General features: G+C 52.2%; 7 protein-coding genes across 7 annotated transcripts; 4 read left to right on the top strand and 3 right to left on the bottom strand.

Moving 5' to 3' along the window:
* Window positions 1–289: 289 nt before the first annotated feature.
* On the top strand, window positions 290–1,834 carry AYL99_10195 (hypothetical protein; the record flags this gene model as incomplete). The annotated part of the gene is made up of 3 exons (XM_018841701.1): window positions 290–819; window positions 967–1,364; window positions 1,428–1,834. 3 exons carry the CDS (start codon window positions 290–292, stop codon window positions 1,832–1,834), a joined length of 1,335 nt encoding a protein of 444 aa, XP_018689410.1.
* A 511-nt stretch (window positions 1,835–2,345) lies between these two features.
* AYL99_10196 (pre-rRNA-processing protein PNO1) lies at window positions 2,346–3,155 on the top strand (the record flags this gene model as incomplete). Its single annotated transcript, XM_018841702.1, has 1 exon — window positions 2,346–3,155. The coding sequence occupies one exon, from the start codon at window positions 2,346–2,348 to the stop codon at window positions 3,153–3,155; it is 810 nt and encodes a 269-aa protein (XP_018689411.1).
* Window positions 3,156–3,583: 428 nt separating this feature from the next.
* AYL99_10197 (hypothetical protein) lies at window positions 3,584–4,441 on the bottom strand (the record flags this gene model as incomplete). Its single annotated transcript, XM_018841703.1, has 2 exons — window positions 3,584–4,271; window positions 4,326–4,441. The coding sequence occupies 2 exons, from the start codon at window positions 4,439–4,441 to the stop codon at window positions 3,584–3,586; spliced, it is 804 nt and encodes a 267-aa protein (XP_018689412.1).
* A 158-nt stretch (window positions 4,442–4,599) lies between these two features.
* On the top strand, window positions 4,600–4,911 carry AYL99_10198 (hypothetical protein; the record flags this gene model as incomplete). Its single annotated transcript, XM_018841704.1, has 1 exon — window positions 4,600–4,911. One exon carries the CDS (start codon window positions 4,600–4,602, stop codon window positions 4,909–4,911), a length of 312 nt encoding a protein of 103 aa, XP_018689413.1.
* Window positions 4,912–5,819: 908 nt separating this feature from the next.
* On the bottom strand, window positions 5,820–6,143 carry AYL99_10199 (hypothetical protein; the record flags this gene model as incomplete). The annotated part of the gene is made up of 1 exon (XM_018841705.1): window positions 5,820–6,143. The coding sequence occupies one exon, from the start codon at window positions 6,141–6,143 to the stop codon at window positions 5,820–5,822; it is 324 nt and encodes a 107-aa protein (XP_018689414.1).
* A 3,083-nt stretch (window positions 6,144–9,226) lies between these two features.
* On the bottom strand, window positions 9,227–12,004 carry AYL99_10200 (hypothetical protein; the record flags this gene model as incomplete). The annotated part of the gene is made up of 4 exons (XM_018841706.1): window positions 9,227–9,462; window positions 11,118–11,554; window positions 11,612–11,753; window positions 11,938–12,004. 4 exons carry the CDS (start codon window positions 12,002–12,004, stop codon window positions 9,227–9,229), a joined length of 882 nt encoding a protein of 293 aa, XP_018689415.1.
* A 3,842-nt stretch (window positions 12,005–15,846) lies between these two features.
* Window positions 15,847–17,802, top strand: AYL99_10201 (hypothetical protein; the record flags this gene model as incomplete). Its single annotated transcript, XM_018841707.1, has 3 exons — window positions 15,847–16,155; window positions 16,227–16,351; window positions 16,668–17,802. The coding sequence occupies 3 exons, from the start codon at window positions 15,847–15,849 to the stop codon at window positions 17,800–17,802; spliced, it is 1,569 nt and encodes a 522-aa protein (XP_018689416.1).
* Between the last annotated feature and the right edge of the window lie 2,995 nt (window positions 17,803–20,797).

Consider the following 20,797-nt stretch of genomic DNA (forward strand, 5'->3'; position numbering starts at 1 on the left):
CCAATGGTTCTGGCAATCCTGTAACGCGCTGTCTCCCCGCAGTTTGTTGACACGTTACTGATGTTTCAGCTATTGTCGTTGGCGATTGGCTCTACATATCGGATGGAGAGGCTTGGGAATGGACTAATGGGTCACTGAGGTCCTTCTATCGTTGCGTACACTCCCCCAGCTCAATGGAGGCCTGACGAGGCTGACCGTCGCAGTCTGGCCTACCATCTCGGTCGACCTTTCTCAGTCGTGGACCAATGTCTCCGTCTATATTTCCAACAACTCCGATCCTGCCCCGAACATGCCACATCGCAGATGGCCCGTGACTTGGTACGACGAGACCACAGGCAAAGTGTACAAATATGGTGGTTGGGCATACAATAGCACGGACTGGACAGCCGACCTGTGGTCCTATGAACCCGGTGGTCTCACCATCTACTGGTCTCAAGAAGTCGCGCCTGCATCAGATGGGCTGTCGTTTGGAGCGAACGCGCCCTTCGCATCAGCCTGGGCCGTAGGCAACTCGACGTTGTACAGCTTAGGAGGCTCCATTGCCAACGGCAACGGAGGCGACCCGAATACCATTATCTCAGGCTTGGTGCAGCGTGATTCATCAAGTCAGAGTTGGAGCAACTCGACGACTGACGTTCCCAACAGCTCTCCATATTTCAACCAGGCACAGGCAGAGTTCGCCCCGAATTTTGGTCAAGAAGGTTTCGTGGTTGTTGTTGGAGGTACTAATCCCAACGTGCAAGCGTTTACATTTGAGCAAGACACATCATTGCGTGACATGGCAGATATTGTCTTGTATGACGTATCCACGAAGACATGGTATGTCCAGCGAGCGACTGGGGATATCCCTCCTCCACGAACAGAGTTCTGTACGGTAGGAAAGGCTTCGTCTGATGGGAAGACATACGAACTGTAACGTATACCTCTTCTGCGGCTGCAAATCCAGGCTGACGCGAGATGTATCAGGTTTGTTTACGGCGGCATGACGAATACAACCTACGACCTCAACTATCCTGACGAGCCTGGCTACCTGAACGTCTATGTCCTGTCTCTACCTGCATTCAGATGGTTCCAAACCCCGGCGACAACCACCACCCGCCGCTGCAGCCATACTTGTTCCGTCATCGGCAACCGGCAAATGGTCTCTATTGGTGGCCGTCCGCCTAGCACGTTCAACCAATTCGGTGCCGATTTCGATGAATGGGCCAGTGGCATCGGGGTTATGGATATGACCGAATTACAGTGGAAGGACCACTACGACGCTGGGGCTGCACCGTACGAGCGATCGCAGCTGGTCCAGAAATACTACGATCAAAGCTACGTCAAGCCCGCGTGGAGTGATCCTGCATTGGCAACAGAATTTGGTAAGTGGGCTGGTCTTCTCTGAGTGCACCGATCATATCATTAACAATACTCTGCAATCGCAGCATTTGCCGCCGCGACCCATCCCTCTACTACCACGCCCATACCTGGCCCGACCAGCCCAGCTCCGCCTCAGCCCCCGGAAACATCAACACCTCCTCACCACACATCCCACACCGGTGCCATCGCCGGCGGTGTCGTGGGCGGCGTGGTAGGCTTAGGACTTATTGCTGGCCTCGCATACTTTCTGGGAACCCGTCGGAACCGCAAAACCACCACCCCGAGCGATCCTGTGCCTCCACCGTCGGAACCAAAGCCTTCGCAAATACCCAATAGTCCATCGTCGGTACAGAAACAGTCGCCAGAGCTGGCCGAGACCCCAGTCTTTGAACGAAGTGAGCTGGAGGGCGAAACCCGACGGGTCGCCGAGTTGCCAGGCTATTATGGGAGTTTTCAGCCGGCACAGAGATGAGATGTAAACTAGGAATTGGAGGGAGGTTGGGAGACTATGGTGGAAGGTCCCATTCCGAAACTGGGTATTATTTGACGGTCTTGAGCTGGCATGTCTCTTGACTTTTAGTTGCTATAATGAATAGGTGTGATGATTCGACTGTTGGTTTTTCACAGCAGCGATTTGCACCCAGAAGTGGTGCTACTGTCTTTAAGGGGATAGAATGTTGATACGAACAATGAATGACAAGCCATTCGCGTTGCCAGTGAAGATAACCGCCAGCAGACCGTTTCAGCATGTCTATTCCATTGCACGATGGATCTGGCGATTACATAAAGTCGCTGCCCCCCACAATTGACGTGAATTGTTCAACGCTGCGGAGAAAATTATTTCTCGGCCGAACATCAACCGCCAAACACAAAAATCGCCCTGCAACCTGGAACATCGAGACTCGAGCACAACGCAGGCGACTACGTTCTAATCTGGTACCTTTACCTGCACGAAGACACTCCGCCCAGCGAAGATATCGACCATGCCTGCCCCGACGGCGCTGCAACGCGCTCCCTCAGAGACCCTCGCCGATTCCATGTTATCACAAGAACCCCACGACATCCCTCTCCCGCTCGAATCGAACGAAGAAAATATTGAAGTGGACATAATCACAGCGCCTCAACCCGCGAGCGACGTACCTCAGACACAAGAAGGAGCAGACGCAGATGTCGCCATGCAAATCGACGAAGAAGGCCGTCCGCGGTTCGCCCCCGTGTCGACACAGAACGCCTCGACGACCGCTGTCCGAATACAGTCACGCAAAGTCCCCGTACCGCCGCACCGCATGTCGCCGCTCAAGCAGAGCTGGGCGAAGATCTACCCGCCGCTGGTGGAGCACCTGAAGCTGCAGGTGCGGATGAACGTGAAGGCCAAGGCGGTGGAGCTGCGCACGTCGCGGTTCACGACGGACGCGGGCGCCCTGCAGAAGGGCGAGGACTTCGTGCGCGCCTTCACGCTGGGCTTCGACGTCGACGACGCCATCGCCCTGCTGCGCCTGGACGACCTGTACATCGAGACCTTTGAGATCAAGGACGTCAAGACCCTGCAGGGCGAGCACCTGGGCCGCGCCATCGGCCGCATCGCCGGCAAGGACGGCAAGACCAAGTTCGCCATCGAAAACACCTCCAAGACCCGCGTCGTGCTCGCCGACTCCAAGATCCACATCCTCGGCGGCTTCCAGAACATTCGGATCGCCCGCGAGGCCGTCGTCAGTCTCATCCTCGGCGCTCCCCCGGGCAAGGTGTATGGGAATTTGAGGACTGTGGCGTCGAGGATGAAGGAGAGGTTCTGAGGACGGTGTCTTTTCTCTCTCTCTCCCTCTCTCTTTTCAACTATGACCCATGGCGTGGTGCATTACAGGGCTTTTTTGGTTGGGAATCACGAGAGAGCATATGAACATGTGGTCATGATAAATGGAACAAGGCGTTTTGAGACGACGGATGGGTTTGCAAGATGGCAGTTCGTTCGAGGTAGGGCAAGGCGTGGTTTGTCGCTGATCAACCAAGAAACCTCGGTCATATCCCTGCAATGAGAAATGGAAAAGGCATAAGTAGAAGAACCCAACTGAATGACGACCCCAGGCAAACTAGATTAACCTAACCCATGTATGTGGTTTCGGGTCTTCCAGCCTAATTCCATTTTCGCCGAGCTATGCATACAGAGCCAAAGCCTCCCCCAGAAAGACGCAGAGTCTGCAGTTGTGGGTGGTGGTAAAAATGTCTAATCTCTCTTGAGGGGGGTGAACGTCTCCTCTATCCCGTCCTTGGTGATGACCAGCATCTGCAACCCATCACCCACCTCGATATGCCGTTCCGTGGCACTGGTGAACGCATCCTTGACCAATCCCACGACCACGTCCTTCGGCAGACTCTCCACCGCCCTCTGTTTCAGATCGTGTCCCACGCCCGATGCCGGGATATACTGGTTCTTGTAGTTGACCTGGTTGTCCAGGAACGGCATGATCAGACTCGCAGCCGCGCCCGCCGCCCGGCACTGTTCCCGCTCGTAGCTGCCCACGGGGTCGTACGAGTACAACGCCCCCTTGCCGTCCTCGTCCAGCCCGCCCAAGATCGCGTGCACGTAATAGGGGAAGAATCGCTTCTGGTACAGGATGGTGGACAGACGCTGCGCGCACGCCTTGACGCTGATGGGCTTGCCGTGCTGGTACTTGTACATCTTGACGATGGCGTCGAGGCGTTCTTTCAGGGCGTTGCCGTCGGCGGCGAAGCCCACCACCGCCAGCACGATTCGCGCGGACTGCTCTTCGGACCCGTCCTCGCCAATGCGGAACAGCTTGGGCACGAAGCGGGAGTTGATGTTGTAGCCAGAGGTCGAGCGCGTGTCGCCGGCGAGGATGGCAAAGTCGGCGCCCGTGATGCCTAGCGTGGATCCGCCATTGTCGGTGTATCTGTTTCCAGGTCAGCACGATTGTGGGAGTTCCAGGAGACAGTGATGGACAAACGGATAGAAGGCATGTTGCCTGGATCCTGAGGCTTCTTGTGCCGCTGCGGCGGTGTTTGTGAAAGAGTAGCCAGGCTGATCTGATGGTATTTGCTCTGAATGCATGAGAGACGCCATGGCTGCGGACAGGATGGAATGTTTGAGGGTAGATGGGCAGAGGAATTCAGCTTGAGGTGTTTGGTCTTTAATTCCTCGATGTCCTGCGTGTAGATGGTTGTACGCAACTGCTCTCTCCGCCTAATTGCACCGCCGCACATGTGGCTGACCACGCCAAGATGAGTAAAAACGGCGCGCTACTCACCCCGGATTCGGACGGAGGTGATGCCGCCCTGTGCTCACCCCCGGCTCGCGCCAAGCGAGGCGAGCTGGGTGAGCGAGCACCCGTGTCTCACCAATCATGGGGGCTAAAACGCCAGGTGCCTCGGCGCGGGCTGTGCAAAGCCCGACCTCAGTGGAGATTCACGGTAATGGTGATGGCCGTAATTGGCCCCTTCGAGTCTGTCGTCCCAGCGCCCACCGAGGTTCTAAGTGTGTCCAATGGAAATACGGGCCGTTTCAAAAGCAGCGTCGCCGAGCCTACCCTTTAAAACCCTGCACAGCACGATGCTCCCACTCAACAAGAGGCCAGCAGATATTATTGCGAAACGAACCCCCTCGCTGTTTTCGCGAGTTATGATCCTCCTTTGACGTCTGAGCGGCTATGCTCACGACCGGCACTTTCTGCGTCTTCGTTGCGGCTTAGTCTTGGGCTGTGGACCGTGACAACGTCCACCTATACCAGCGGAGTTACCACCAGGACGTGTGACTCCTCGTTAAAGACCGCATTATGAAGACATGACTCGGACTACCTTCTGTGATGGAAAGGGTGCCTGCGCCTGTCTCTTGATCAGCGCTTAGCCTCCTTTGGGGTCCGAATCGATTTCGAGGACAACGGGGACGATGCTGCCTGCTGCGTTCCCCCTTCAGTCGTGCTATTGGACGACTCAAATCGCCTGATCTTCGATTCAATGGTAGAAATGCCTCACCGCCAGGTCTGCACACAGGTCAAACAGTGGGAGGGCGGCGACGTACGGCCTCACCTAGACGCTGTTACCCACTCATAGAGCTCGCCACCAACCTAGAGAGGTCAATGTAAAACTCCGAATCCACCGAATGCTTAGCCATCTCCTCAGTCGCCATTGCCTCAAAGGCGATCGGCCCTGAGGGCCGCTTTCCTGCGACGAAGTCTGCCACATGTGATCCAAACAGCTCGTCGATCTGATTGAGGAAATATCCGCAGTGGTCGCGCAGAAAATCAAAGAACATCGCGACGAGCTCGAAGGGCAGCTCTCGAAATCTGCCACTGTTCAGCTGGGCGGCTGCGCGAGGAAGCCGCCGACTTACGTCTTCTCTGAAACGTTTTTCGGGAACAACCAAAGAGTACTCGAGCACCGTTCGTGGGCCACATACCAATTCTTACCATTCTTCACACCTCGCTATACTTGTGCCTTCTTTTTTAAGGTTGACGACGCTCACGGGCAATTCGTGTTTCCCGTTCGCGATCAAGGTCCAGTCCGAGGTGGACAGCACGTCTGCCGAAATGATGAGCGTTTTCCATGGCGGCGAGGGCTCGAACACGACCACCGATTGTCGTACAGTCGCTTTTCTCGGCGCGACACAACGCTGAAAATGCGTCTCTAATTTGTTGAAAAGCGTGAGGACCGCCAAAGTAGATGTAGAGGCTGGTCAAGTATCGCATTCGATCCGTTTGTAGCGCGAACTCTCTTGCCTCAGCCGTCAATTTCTGACGCACGTCATCCGGCAAGCCTCGCGCCTTCATTCTCTAAATCAATCTTTCTTTGCAGACACCATTATACGCTCCCTTCACGTCAAAACTGATCAGGCTCAGGATCTTCCTCCCGCGCTAGGCGGTAAGGATCTGTTCTTGTAGGAGTAACAGAGCTTACTCCGCCGACCGTTATTTCCGCGCCCCGAAATGGTTCGTGGGGAGGAGGCCGTAGGTCTCGACAATATACGAAATCCTCTCCGCAATCACCGACTCCAGCACTTTACCTAATGTCGCCAGAAGTGAAATCGGTCTCCAGGCTTTGGCGAGTGTGTAATCGTCCTTAGCCGGCTTTTTCAAGGGAATAATCTTTACGTGCCTCCACTGACGGGGTAGTATTCCCTCGTCGAGAGACGCGCGGAACAACGCCAGCATATGGTGCTTTACGGCGGGCCACACTTATTTCCAGACCACGACCGGCAAGCCGTCTTCACCTAGTGCTTTCCATAACCTCGCAGCAAACGATTGCCGTTCTACCTCCTCTATAGTGAGGGCCGGCACCGGTATAGGTACTCGTTAGGGTATCGGGCCTTCGTCTTCGATATCTTATAGTAGGGGAGGAAAGAACGTAAAGAGTAGCTCCTCGGCCTATTTGTGATGGTCGCTGGTGACTATTCTACCCCTCTTGACCAGCTGTGGAACTTTCCCAAACGCTATTTCATCGCTCGACTTCAAATACTTCGCCGCTTGCTAGATATTGTCGTTGTCCGCTAGAAATTCGTTCTAGTGCTTCTTTTTCTGTTATCGGATCGTATCGTGGTACTACCTGGCGGCGGCCTTGGCCGTCTTCTTTAGGTTTACTACGAGTCGACCGGCTCGTCGTTCACTTCGGGCGCGGTTTCCCAGTAGGTATATATATATCTTTGCTACGTTAGGTCCGTCGTCCACTAACGTTTAGTATATGGGGATAGCCGAGCCTTCGGTACGAGAGCATAAACCGCTTCTAGTACCGCCGATATAAGCGTATCCGTCTTAGTTTATACTATCCCCTCGAAAGCACGAGCTTTTAGCGTCTTCGCAATCCTGGCCTTGATTTTGTCATGAATGACAAGCATATAAGCTAAGAGGTCCAAGATCTGTCATGAAATGACAGGATTCTTAGTCTTTTTGGGCGATCCCAGAGTACTTATTCGGACCTGCCTATGCGACTCGGGGGCGAGCCGCCTAGGAGGAGGGGATAATTGTCATGAATGACAAGCATATAAGCTAAGAGGTCCAAGATCTGTCATGAAATGACAGGATTCTTAGTCTTTTTGGGCGATCCCCAAGGGGCTGTGGACCTCTTCCTGACAGATTTCTTTCCACGGTGTATTCTTAAGTAGGAGCCGTTCTTACCGCTTTGGAATTGGGGCGACAATATTACAGATTGTTCTATTGCCCGGTAGTCAGATCTATACTCAGTCCAGTATATCGAGCATTTAACTATCGACACTGCCAGTTCCTCCGAGGCCAGGACTAGATCAATTGTGGTTTCGTACGGTCCCTCCTACCACGTCTTCGTCCCCCGTGGAAGTAAGCTACTGAGAGCAAGATCGCTCATCAGGTCGATAATCTAGTTAGCCTCACCTTATCTCACGAGGGACACCCCATCTCCTCCCCAGAGTTAGTCATGCCGGTTGAAATCTCCCGCGAACACCACCTCCACCACCGTGCCTACATCTCCTCTCACCTTTTCCACCACCTTGTGCAAGTGGTCACACGTCTCTCGCAGTGCTTGCTAATCGCCTAGTGGGACGTAGACCGACGCCACTAGAATCAGCCGCTCCGCAAGTCTGACCACTACCGCCGTCATATCTGGAGATTCAATCCGGACCTGCTCCGCCTCCACCTCTTTGTTCACCCACAGTATACTCCGGATTGGCTATCTCCCTTCTCTATACGTTGAAGGGACCAACTTCGTCCACTTGTGATGCCCCAGGGGTGTTATCAACAACCGCCCTTGGATTCTCCGTGCGTGAGGTTCCTGAATCGCTAGGGCCGTTACGTCTTATATTCCTTCGTCGTTCATTAGGCTGTCGTGGATTTCTCTTTGTTTCCTCATATTGAGCTGGATCATGTGAAACGTTCTACGCATGTGGAGATGGGTAGAGTTTCCGGCAGTTTCGACTAAACGATTCATGTGGACCTCCGTAGGGTACGCATTTCAGGACGGTGGCAGTACAATCATTATGGCGATGGCCTTCGTTAGCGCACTTCGCGCACTTCTGGGCATTCTTGCACTGGAATGCTTTATGCCCTAAGGCTTGATAATTGAAGTATTATTCCGGCCGTGGTCGCCGCTTAAAGACCCGGGCGTACCCGGACTCTCCAGCCACGTGGAAGAATCCCTCCCTCAGAAAGCGATCCGCGTCACTGCCTTTCGTGAGGTAGACCACCATAGAGCCATAGGCCGTTGCGGCGGTTTTACTGCTTAGTCACCCGATCTTTGCCACCCTTGTCTCGTTCTCTTGACTGAGGGCCTCTGCTGCCCCGGCCTGAACATCTCCATTCGCATCTAGAATGGCCAGCCTGTTGACACTGTCCACCTTGACGGGATAGAGCTCGTCCCGGAGGATTCTGATGCCGGGTGCTATCTTCGTTTCTGCTATCTATTTAACTATATGCAGTTCGGTCTCGTCTCTATATGCAATCCTGACACGGCTTATATTCTTCGCATCTCTAGTCACTGCCTAGCAGCGCTAGTTATTTCGTCCTTCACTAGCTCGGATCTCTTTCTCTACCGTCGCCCTAATGGCACGCGGGGAGGTCTTGTCCATATCCTGTTCTGGGACACGGGAAGCGTCGATCGTGCAGTACAGCGTATCTATTGCGGCCCAGTAGCTACGAGAGTGGCTTACGAGATGGTTAACGCTCGCCATCATTCGGTCAGACGTCCCAAGCATTGAACCTAACCCGTTCCAGCTTGCCACGATGGACGCCCATAACTGTGTTGAGGGTAAAGATACGGACAGACTACCGAGTTGGTTCCGGAGCATACCGATTTCATCCTTAAGCTTATTGTTCTATTCTTTCATATATTGCTGTTCTTCCTTTAACTCCTTTAACTCGGTTTGGGCTTCTAGGAGCGCGTCGTTCTGTTAGTCAATTGTTTTCTTGAGCTCCTTGACCAGCGTAACTAGCTCCTTAAGGCTGGCTACGGTGTCTCCGTTCTCCTCCTTATAATCGTCGTCGCTGTCTTCGACATCCCGAAAACGTAACGGTGGAGACTTCTCCGCTCGAGTCGTTCGGCGCGTGCGGCGCAATGCCTGGTTTTCACGGACTTTGGAGGTCGGTGCCGGTTGAGGCCTGCTTCGAGGTGCTCGGGCGAGCTTTTCTGGCGATACGGTGATGATCGCGTTGCTTGGAGTTCGATTTATTGTGGTCATTAGCTGCGGGTGCAGCCGGCGCTAAGGACACGTGTCCTTTGCGGGTGCGCGCTTACCCCCGGAAGCCTATTCCCTCGATGCGATGGAGTGTTCAACAATCCAAAGTTGACCTCGAGGTTCTTTGCTCGCGAACCCTATAGTTCGGGTGCCTTACAGCCTCGCGCTCATCCGGTAGCCTCGTACCTTCAGCCTTGTCTCCTGACAGCCTTGTCTGCAGTGCCTATCCTGCCCCTGCAGCACTTGTCCTGTCTTGCATACATTTCCCACCTCAGTAGGATAGGGAATGTATAATAGCTTGGGCAGTTGTCTGTGACACCCTCATTCAACTATTTGAGTCTTCCTTCTCTATAAAGTTAGCGGAAGAGTCTAAGACTATCAAAGATATCTTTGGTTAAATCGACGCGAAATTATTCTACTTATATACCCGACCTATAGTTACGACTCTGACGTAAATTATTAAAGACGGTATAAACTTCCCGAGTTGAGTACCTATAAACCCGAAACCAGATTAAGTTAGACTATACGTCTATACCGCATTAATAAGACTAGTAATAATCTATACGGAGGTTTCCACGACTATCCCAAGCACTATATGTAAGGGTTTGGAAAGAGTTCTGCAACTAGCTAGCCAACCTAGTAACAAGGAGGACAAATCTGAGGAGAGGAGGAAAGAAGGAAGAACAATCCCCCTCTGTCATGAATGACATGCATATAAGCTAAGAGGTCCAAGATCTGTCATGAAATGACAGGATTCTTAGTCTTTTTGGGCGATCCCCAAGGGGCTGTGGACCTCTTCCTGACACCCTCCATCTCCTTATATTGTACGCCCTCCTGTAAGGGGCACTTGTTTGTCTCATCCCCCTTACCCCCTTATCCCTACGTACGCCATCCGCTCCTTGCGTATAGTGTTTAGCTATCGAGGTCCCTCTTGTCTGCACTTCTTACCTAGCTGCCGTACGGCTGACTATTCAGGGAGCGGGGATTTAGCTGTATATAGTACAGTCAAATCCAGCCAATCAGAGCTCAACCGAGGTGGCTTGGCGCTGGTTCCTCTGAACCAAGCCTTCTTCAGGGTTCAACCCATCACACACAGAGTTGGACAAGAGGACGACGAACGAGGTAAGGACGAGGTTGCAGTAGGTATTGGGCGATATGCGGATAGTGTTGAAAAAATTGAGAGATGGGAGCCGGAATAGCTTTGGCTGTTTCAAAAGGTAGAGGAGTAGTGATAAAGACAAGGCGAGACAGCAAGTGCGGGCGTTGGTCTAAGGGAGGATTGTAAACATGAACACGGGGCAGAAAGGGGTGACGTGGTTGATGATATCGCCTGCTTTGGTATTTGTTCAGAGCGCCTGGTGCGCAATCAGGTTTGCATCTCTGGCTGGGGAGCGAGTTCACCGAAAGACCATTGTAGTCACTGGACGTTTCAATGGTGTACCCTGACAATTTATGCCGCGATGTTGGCTCGAAGTGGGTGTCCCTTCCATCTCATTCCAAATGAATGGTCGTGCCTATTTTCCTGCGGGCTCAGGCCATGGTCATCTTCCCCCCCGTTTCCTAGCTCTTCCTCTGCGTCCTCCGCCGCGTCCTCGCTTTGACGGACTGCTCCTCTTCTGCTCGGCTTCCTCTTCCTCGTGTTCCTCGCTCTCATCCTCCTCATCTTCCTCCTCGGCGGGTGTACTCTCCTCCTGCTCGGCTTCTTCGTCGTCGTCGTCGTCGTCGTCCTCGTCCGCATCCTCCATCACCTTGTCCTCATCCTGCTCCTGCTCTACGATGCTCGGCGCCTTGCTCGTCCTTCTGCTCGCGCTCCGCTCGCCCTTGGGCGTCTCAAGCTCGTTCTGCAGCCGCGACGACAGCCTGGCACTGCCACCGCCACCTGCGCGGGCCGAGGCGCGTCCTCCTCTGCCTCCTCTCCCCGACGCCCGACCTCCTGAGACGCTCATAGGCGAGCTCCGCGGCTCGTCCGTGTCTGCGACGGTGCTTTCCCGCCTCGTGGGCGCGGCGGACTCGGCGTCCGGGCTCGGTGGCTGCGTCAGGGGACTGCTCTCGGCATTTTAGCCTGGCGCTAGCCGTCGGTCCCACATCATCTCCTCGAACTCTTCCCGCGGCAGCTCGAACTCGCGCCAGTACTCCGCGGCCCTAGAGTTACTGACACTTTTCCGTAACTCGCTACCGCCGCCGCCGCCGCCACCACCACCACCACAACCACAACCATCCTTCTCGACCCCGCTGGCAGCCCCTACGCCAGATCCGTTAAAGATGATCGAGTCTTCCCGCTCATCCTACTTCTCTAGATTATACGGGCTTGCTAGTTTCCGCCATATCCCCGCCGTAGAGGTGTGGCTGTCCTCTGGATTAACGGCACCGCTGGACAAGAGGTGGTCCCGAATGGCTATCATCCGGAAATGTTTGTGCATCCCTACCGTTTCCTAGCGCACGATGGCCTGGAGGAGCGCCGACTCTTGCGCCGGTGTCCAGAGCTGGTATCATCTAGGAAAGAAGGGGCGTTTGCTGTGGAGTGGTTGGGTGATGCCTCCATGACCGGGGCTGTGGTCGTTGCCATGGACGAGCTCTAATTTTTATCGCTGGGATTGCATGGAAATTGTATGTCTTGTAGTTTTGCCCTAGAGGAAGGCAGAGGAGAAGGCGAGAGTCGTCCGTCTCTGGCGATTCCCCAGCAGAAGGCTTTCTCGACTCTATTGTTGCAACCGCACGAAATCGATCGGCTCGGCCGAAACAAGCAGACCGAGATCAGGCCCTTTTTTTCTGCACTTTATGGGCACTCTCGCTTTTGAATTCAGTGCTAGATCTTGGTTAATTGCTTTATTTCTTATCCTTTTTCTCGTTGAGGCCCTCGAAGCCGTGTTGGCTTTTGGAGGTCTGCAAGGGTTTGACGAGCGATGTTGATTCGTTGTGCGGCTTAGTTTCCTTTTATAGACTCGGTCAAGTCAAAAAGAGTTAAGGTAAGGCTGAGCCGACGTTCTCAGCCTCGCCAGCATGGCAAGCATAGTTACTGCAGACACAAGAAGATGCGCGATTTAATTGACATAATATGAATATCACGCCATGCAGTAAAAGCCCCCTATATTACACTGGCCTCGAAGACCTTCTTGTCCAACACTACGCGGTAAGTAGCGTGGATTGGAAGCCTCAATTGTTCTAGCACTCCAGAGACGGTACCGTAAACTCGTTGATGACACCGTATGAACCAAAACTCAATGAGGAGATGAAAAAATATCTTCCTGTCCATGAATACACTGTCTGGTAACTCGCACGAGGCTAGAATTTGTCAATGAATGTTGTTGCAAGCGTGTGCTTGGTGCCCACGAGAATGTTGCGCCGCAATGAGGGCTCCTTCTATGTCAAGCCTGCATTCATTCCCTACTTATACTTCTTCGGAGTCTAGGAGGTGGCGAGTCAAGGTTTGAGGACGACTCTTTGGTCTTGGAACATAAGTATTTCATCTTCTACTTTGCTATATCTTCCCCTGTTTCCCTTCCTCTATCGCCCTGCCCTTCACTATTCAAGGCATATCTTCCCTCCCTAGAGGTACAATACGAGCGGTATTCACCGCATGGACTAGAAGATTGTCGCACACTTGGTCTCCCCAGCTCTTGACTGCCTCTCACCTCCTCTCGTCCCTGAGTCTTCGACATGTCCACTATGATCCTACGGCTCAAAAGTGCTGATGTTTACGTTAACGAGGAGACTGGCCACATGGTCTACTAAGCGGACCAGCCGCTTCAATTCCCAAACCGCCCAACACGAGCCCGATTCGTAGGTCGCACGAGGAGTTTACTGGGAAGGAGTACGATAAGCTGCTGACATGAATGAAGGTGAGCAAAGCCGCCAGAGTTCCCCAAATGAGAGCATTTCTGAAGTCGTCGGCTACAGGAGGTTGCCCTCCTTCCGACGTCCAGCAGGGAGATTGATCGCCATTCGCGTATAGAGACCTCGCCACTTCCCAGCGTCGTTCAAGAGTTGACTCAGACAGCTGAACCAGGACGGGAGAAAGCCGTCTGGCGCTTTCAACAGGAAACAGCTTTATGATTCCATCTACCGTATTCAGGACTGCACCACCAGGAACCCTGGCACGTCGTGTAGGATCACGCCGCGAGTAATTCCCCTTCGCTATCCGACAGAGCCGAGATCAGCTCTCTTACCTTGTCCGTCGGCCAAGGAAATGAGTTCCAGACCAACCGGCCTAGGTTGTGGCGCCAATCGACAGCCGTCCACCATCCCTGCTGCCACCGAGGTGACTGGCCCAGTGCCAACTTATTCTGTGCCGACATCTAGGAACAAAAATCAGTAGAGAGGTGTCACTTGCTGACAGAATAGGCCTGGAACATCTTCCTCAACAACCTCCATTGACGGCCACGGTGCTAGGGCGTGACACTGTCACAGCAGGGCGTGCGTATCTTGGTGCCCGGCGAACGGGCAAATACTGAATCTGTGATGATCCTCGACTCGTTCACCAGCGACAATGCCCCGCCCGACGAGAAAATCGGCATGAGACTGGTGAATTTCGAGGTACAACAGGGGCTAACGTGGGGTAAGTGACCATATCCCTAGTCCGAGTCCGTATATGCGGGCCCAGCTTTTACATTACTCTCAGACGGCTAGATACCTCGGCCGTCCATGTTACGTCTTGCCAAACCTTCCCTGGGGTCCACTATGTAATTCCGGGAAGTACTAAGAGCGGACGCCCCACTCCTACTCATCGCTGGCCGGGAGCAACCCACGGGATGACTCTCCTAACTGTCTGCATAATCTGTGGTATACAGCTCCTATAGCTGTCATCTATCAGTTGGCTCGCGACCTATAAAGCTATATCTATAGGTGGCATATAGGGGGCCTTCACGCTTAGATTTCATGCGTTAGATCGCGATGTATGTCATCTTGCTGTAGGCACGCTGGCTACAGAAGTTGCTGGCGAGAACGTATTCCCAATATGTTAAGTCCAGGCGCTTTGAGGTGCGATCATCCATTAAAGGTGGGGCATAGCGTTCAGAGTCTCGCCTCGTCTTCTAGTCCAGGGCGTTCTGGGTCCAATTGACACGGCCTTGTCACCTCGTGGCTTGCGCTTTCATTGCTCTGCTTAAAGTCCAGAAACCCTAACTTCTTAAAGGCTTATAGGAATCCACGCTACACAATAGGTGCAGATCAGGAGGTAGATGGCTGTATGGCGTACTTGTAAATCCTGTTGAGAACGACTCAACTCCCAAGAGAGGCCAGAAATGAATACTGCTGGAGTCCGTTCCGGCTCCGGCATCCGAGGTATCAGCGCATGGGGCAACTAATCCCAACATATTTTGCTTTGCAGCTTATGTAGCATTGGATATACCTATCCGCTCTTCCTTACGTCGCTCGGCTAATTCAGGTTGGTGTCTTAGAACGCTTGAAGCAGTTCAGGACAGGGCTCCAAATGTAAAATGGTCTCCAGCCCTTATATTCTTCCCAGTCGACCCCAGAAGCTCAGGGATTTATGGGTTAAATTACCTTGTAGTATGTTAACGCTTGAGGACGAAGGTGAAAGCGGGCATGAGTGAGCCATTCAACGGTCACAAACTTACAACGACTTCCGATGATAAGCTTGTTCGTTGAAGAAGACCGTAAATGAATATCCAAGGACCAAGGTACGCACCGATCAGCGCGCCTTTTTCGATTCAGTAGTGCCATGCTCTCACGGAATACGTCCGTAAACTGCACCAACCACCTCCCCTTGAGGTCATAAACTTTGTTGGACCGAGACACTGCCACCTAGCCCCGGACTTGGGGGAGAAGACAGGAGGAGAAAGAGCCCAGGCGGTTGAGAGGAACGGGGCGGCAGGGAAATCAACAGCCAGCCCCTTGACCCTAGTCCTTTCATATTGCATTACAAAGTAAAGATCCTTGTTTCCTGGGTGTGTTTGACATATATCATGCATGGGTTGTGTCGATAATGCACTGAGCTATGACGAGGATATGGGGCCTTTACAGCCCGTGGCAAGAACTCAGAATGAATGGAGAGGAGGAAAGAAACAAGATCTTTCACACACCTATATGAAGCTCGTGATACCGAAGTGGTGGGAAGAAGTTCGTGATTCTGCATTGTCGTGACACCGACACCCTTCCTCCTTTGTGTCTCTCCGGTTGAATACAAGATGGCCACTCAGGCTAACTTCGACCCTTTGAACTGCGCCTATTTGGCCCTTGCTATTATCTGGACATTCACCCTCGCAGGTGGATCATACATACTACTAGAGAACCGTTTCTTACCCTTCCTGTATATGAGACGAATCCCTTTGACTCTAACGGCCGTCTGGACTCTCCAGATATACTGGATTCTCACCATGATATACCGACTCACAGGACCCATGACCCCGTGTGCAGTTGAATTCTGGGTCATGAGTACTCTCTTGCCCCTTGGCATCGCGATTTTCCAGGCTGCCAACAGTCAGTTCCTCTATGTTGCCTTTACGCAGCGTAAATACGCGCATCTGTCCCGCCAGACTAAAGAGACGGACTCGGAGCACTGGACATCGATTCGAAGCAGACCAGAATCATCGATCGCCAGATCCAGTGGGCTATTCCAACGCTTCAAAGTCTCAAATATTATCACCCGAGTGACCATTGTCATCGCCGCGGGAATCGTCTTGACAGTAAGTCCACACTCGAGATTTCACCAGATACAACAGCGTTACTTTGCTTCAGACTGATTAGGATACTATAGATTATCTCGACCTTTATCATCTACTTTGGCTCTCGTAAATTCCACCCTCATTTTGGATTCATCCCAGACAACTTCCGAGGGAATGACACTCAAAGAAAAACACACTGCAAAAAGGGATGGGAATGGTAGGTTCATTCCACAAAAATTACTCTCCTCAATCATCCATCTACATGATAATGGGATATTCTAACTTAATTATTCTACCAGGAGCCTCTCTATCACATGGCAGTTTTTCTGGTCCTGGATCTACGCCCCATACGTGCTCTGGAAAGCTCGAAATATTCATGATACACACGGTTGGCGTGTCCAAACAATGTGCTGTTGTATAGTTGGGTACGTATCGAATGGATCAGCGTTGTTCTTCCTTCCCGAAAAACCCCACCCTTTGTGTTGTTCTCTGCTGTGCGCAAATCGGACTGTTTCAATCTAATTTTGCCAAAGTCTTCCTGCTTCGCCTTTATGGCTCGCGGCACTCTACATTCCCGCATTCGAATCAGTCAACAAGTATTTTGCGCCGCCACTCTGGTTCGCAGTCTCCATCTTTGTCATGCAACTCATGACTGTCCTTTCCCCTTGTTTCGAGATATGGAGGCAAAGGAGTCTCCAGGCTCAGACCAAGGCCTGCATTCAGGCGTGGGATCACGGCAACAGCCTCAGTGGCTCCTTTCAATTTCAGGATCCAAAGATTTCTACAATTTATCGACAGTCGTTCATCACCTCGGTCGAGGAGACCACTCCAGAAGATATCGCGATACCGGAGCCTTGCGAACCCGTTTCCCCGGACATGCGACGTGGAGGATTATTCACTGATCTGGCACTTCAACACACCCTACGGCTGAATCCCGCGCCCCTGCAGAAGTTTGCTGCGCTACACGATTTCAGCGGAGAGAACATCAGCTTCTTGGTCCATGTCGCAGAGTGGCAAAAGCCCTGGGTGGCAGTACGCTTCCGGAAACAAGCTCACGCCTTCATACTCCCAAGTGAAAGAGCCGAAGAGGAGCGGAAATTACGCTACCGCCAGTTTTGGCGAGCTGTACACATTTACATGTCCTTCGTGAACATGGAAAGCGCCGAGTTTCCCATCAATCTCTCATCAAAGATCCGGAAAGGCTTGGATGCTGTCTTCGGTGACGCTACCATTCTACTTCTACATCGTCATGGGCAAGGGACTCTGCCACAACTGCCGGAACTACCGCCGCTGGTGTCGGACACAGACAATGCTTTCATCGATCCAGAGCAGCCTCGCCTATTTTCCCTGGACGGAATTGATGATAAAATTACTGAGCCAGGCGCCACGTCTGCTTCTGCGCCGTTGTCCGTATCAGCATCCCGCGTTGTCTCACCGGCCCCGTCAGAAGTCAACAGCAGGGCCAACATTGTCGTGAGTCGGGGTACCATCAGCATCCCCGAAATATTCGACGAGAATGTCTTTGGAGAGGCCACATCCGTCATCAGGTATTTGGTGCTCACGAACACGTGGCCCAAGTTTGTCAATTACACTCTGCGCTCCAACCAACGGACGTCACAACCAGGACGACCGCAAAGCAGAATTCAAAGATGGTTCCCCTTGGCATAAAGAAAGGAAACTAGTACTATCAAGTAATATAGTCGTGAAGAATATGGAAGTTCTACCACTGGACATACCATTTGCGTATTGATGAATAGCTCTTCAGCAATCAGACACAGCTAGAGACTGAGTCGAGTTCACATGCCGTACCAACACTCAGAGGTCTTCAGCAATACCCGCTGGAGGTCATAGCGAAGTGGAGACATCTGGCTTCAGCTCTAACACGTGATCCCGACACGCTTTTCTTTCGCTTGTGCCTGGCTCATACCCCGGTCAGTGGCTTTTTTAACTATCGAAATTTATGTTCGAGACTCTGTATGAATGATGATCAACAGGTGAGTGGGGCGGTCAGCCATCTAACTCCTCGCCACACTGTGATCCACCCAAAAACCATATCCCTGATTACTTGCAGGTGAAGGTGACAACCATAGAAGCTTAAGTGAAAAGCCACAGACGCAATCCAGTGGGTTTTGGATGCACTTTCTGGCACAGTCGGGTCATTGGATAACGAAGACCCATCCTCTCGGCAATCCATCGACCCGATTTTCCATGGATAAATGACTTCATTCCCACCGTCAACGGTTGGGCAGGCAGGTAGGCAGGCGTGTGTCCACCACCCCTTTACTTGAAGAGGCTACTTCTCGATTATATCGAGGATTACAACAGGCCATATCAATCCTATTCATCTGCTCCCACCCTGGTCTGTCGGTGACATTCACGGGCTCAGGGACATTTTTGAGAGAGACTGGCGCAGAGCGACGAATTTCTCTGGAACAGCAATGGGGTACGAGGCAGAAGAGGCAGAATTTTGGAAGATCTGCTCTATGCTGATGATCTTGCGCGGGTCGCCGAGACAGGGGCATGACCTCTGTTTAGTCTGCCCCACAGTGCGCCAAAGAAGCGTCTCTGCATAAAGGAAAAAGTAGGCGAAAGGTGGTCACTTCACACATCCCCCAGCCAGCAGCTCAACTTCCCCTGACACCATCAACCTGTCGGAAATGTTCTCCAAATAGGGCAAAATCCTCATTGGGACTCGCATAAATAGCTGGGGGACTGGATAGAAACCCCTTGTGGCGTTCTTTGTCTGTGGAGAGCGAATTTGGGCTGGGGTGATATGCCATCCACAAAGCTTTCGTACGTCTTGCTTGGTCCCAAGACGGAGTTGATAGAGAGCTACGTAGTCTTCAGGTACTCTTTGCCCCCGACTTTTCTGTTGTTACCACGCGACAGGGCCCCCTATCTTAGTGGCCCTTCATTGTTTGTATATAGAGAGTAGTAAGACTGCGCCCCATGCATAATAGTCTTCCGGGGAGTCACCGAGCGACAGGTGTGGTCTCGAGAACGTCAAGATCTAGTTGGTCTCAAGCCTTGTGGTGGAGGGAGACGGCGGGTTGACGAGATCTGGAACGTCGTGAGCTCCAGCCACATGTGAGCAGGCGCGACACATGGCAAATGAGAGGGTATGAAGAGCAGCACAACTCAACCGGGGGCCAGGCATGATCCACCCTCGATCGCAAATTCGCAATACCCATCCTAACGATTCCCTAGGCTTGACGATCAGTGACGATCAGTGGAATAGTGCGAGACTCACTTGCGTTCCATCACGTCAAGAAATACAGCCACTTTAGTGCCAACCAATCTCAAAGATTGAGGAGGTCTCGCTAGCTAGATATCTGGAGACTCTGTGGGGATGTTATCGGATGGAACTAGAAAACCTCTTTTGGAAAGGTCGGAACTGCTCGTCTGATTTGGACTGGTGGTCATCAAAGCGTGAAAGCCCAAATGTGGCTGACATAGGGAGAAGACTCGACTTTATCACTGGTGTTTATGACGAATCTCTTTGTGGAGTCTTGGAAAAAAGAAAAACACAACTACAACTTCAACGGTAAAAGGCGGAGCACCGCTTATTGGGCATTTTAAACTTCAGCCATCTTCACCTTCCCAAGTTATAGCGGAGACTATACACACAGACCGCAACGGGTACCTGTCCCGTATTGAATAGAATTCGAGGCTCACCGTGGTGATAAAAGATGAAATGAGTTGAAACACCTTAGTAATGGAGTTCAAAGGCCCACCTTCTAAGCGACAAATGTGGCCTATCACGCACGTCGATGAAACTGCACGAGAACTTCTCTAGCAATGGCGAAAGTTGAACCGCCTGAAATGGTAATGATGTCTTTGCTTGTAGCTCTCACTTTTTTCTTGTCCGCCAAGATCAATCAGAATTCATTCTCGCTGGCTAACTGAGCCTCTCTCGCCACTCTACGATACCATGTTCGTTCTCCTCTCCAGCACGCTTGACCGGGAAAATGTGTCACTCTCAGCATCTAACCCAACAAGTCGAGGATACACCAACGACTTGCAACCTATATTTTTGCCCGACCAGACTTTCAGCCAGACTCAACCCTTCTTTTTCTACCAGCCAGAACTGTTTTGTGCCAGCCAACCGTCCTCGCAAAAACCATGATTGTCCAAACATGATGGATCCTCTAGCGTTTAGGTTGAGGATCGAGCGACACGTAAAACCAAATGCACAGTGTGTTTCCGATGGATGGCTTGATGCAGACGCCTCAGGTACGTGCTCTTGTATGCCCAAAGTTAGCATGAGAGGTTCACTCTTGAAGATGATCGAGACGTACCACTGGCACTGCAGGTCCGCAGCTCCACTCCACAACGCCATCTGCTCACCAGAAGGTGAACAATAATTGGGTTGGGTGAAGCGTTCGAAACAAGGCTTGGATCAAAGGCCTAAAAAAAAGTTTCTAAAAATTCCCGTCAGCCTTAAAGAGCTGACGGAGTTACAAGAGCTATTAAAGCTCAGGGCTTCAAACATGTCTTGACCTCTTCATCGCCGAAGCTCCAAAGATCGTAACAAGAAATTCCTCATAGGCGTGAGTTGGGAGTTCTAACTCACCAAATAAGTTCCGGAGCCCTCGAGCACCGAAGAATGCTAAGTTCTTCAAGTGGGGTCTACCCACGTTTTCTGACTTCGGGCTGTATCGCC

Source organism: Fonsecaea erecta, assembly GCF_001651985.1.
Source record: "Fonsecaea erecta strain CBS 125763 chromosome Unknown Scaff10, whole genome shotgun sequence".
Taxonomy (NCBI): Eukaryota; Fungi; Ascomycota; class Eurotiomycetes; order Chaetothyriales; family Herpotrichiellaceae; genus Fonsecaea; species Fonsecaea erecta.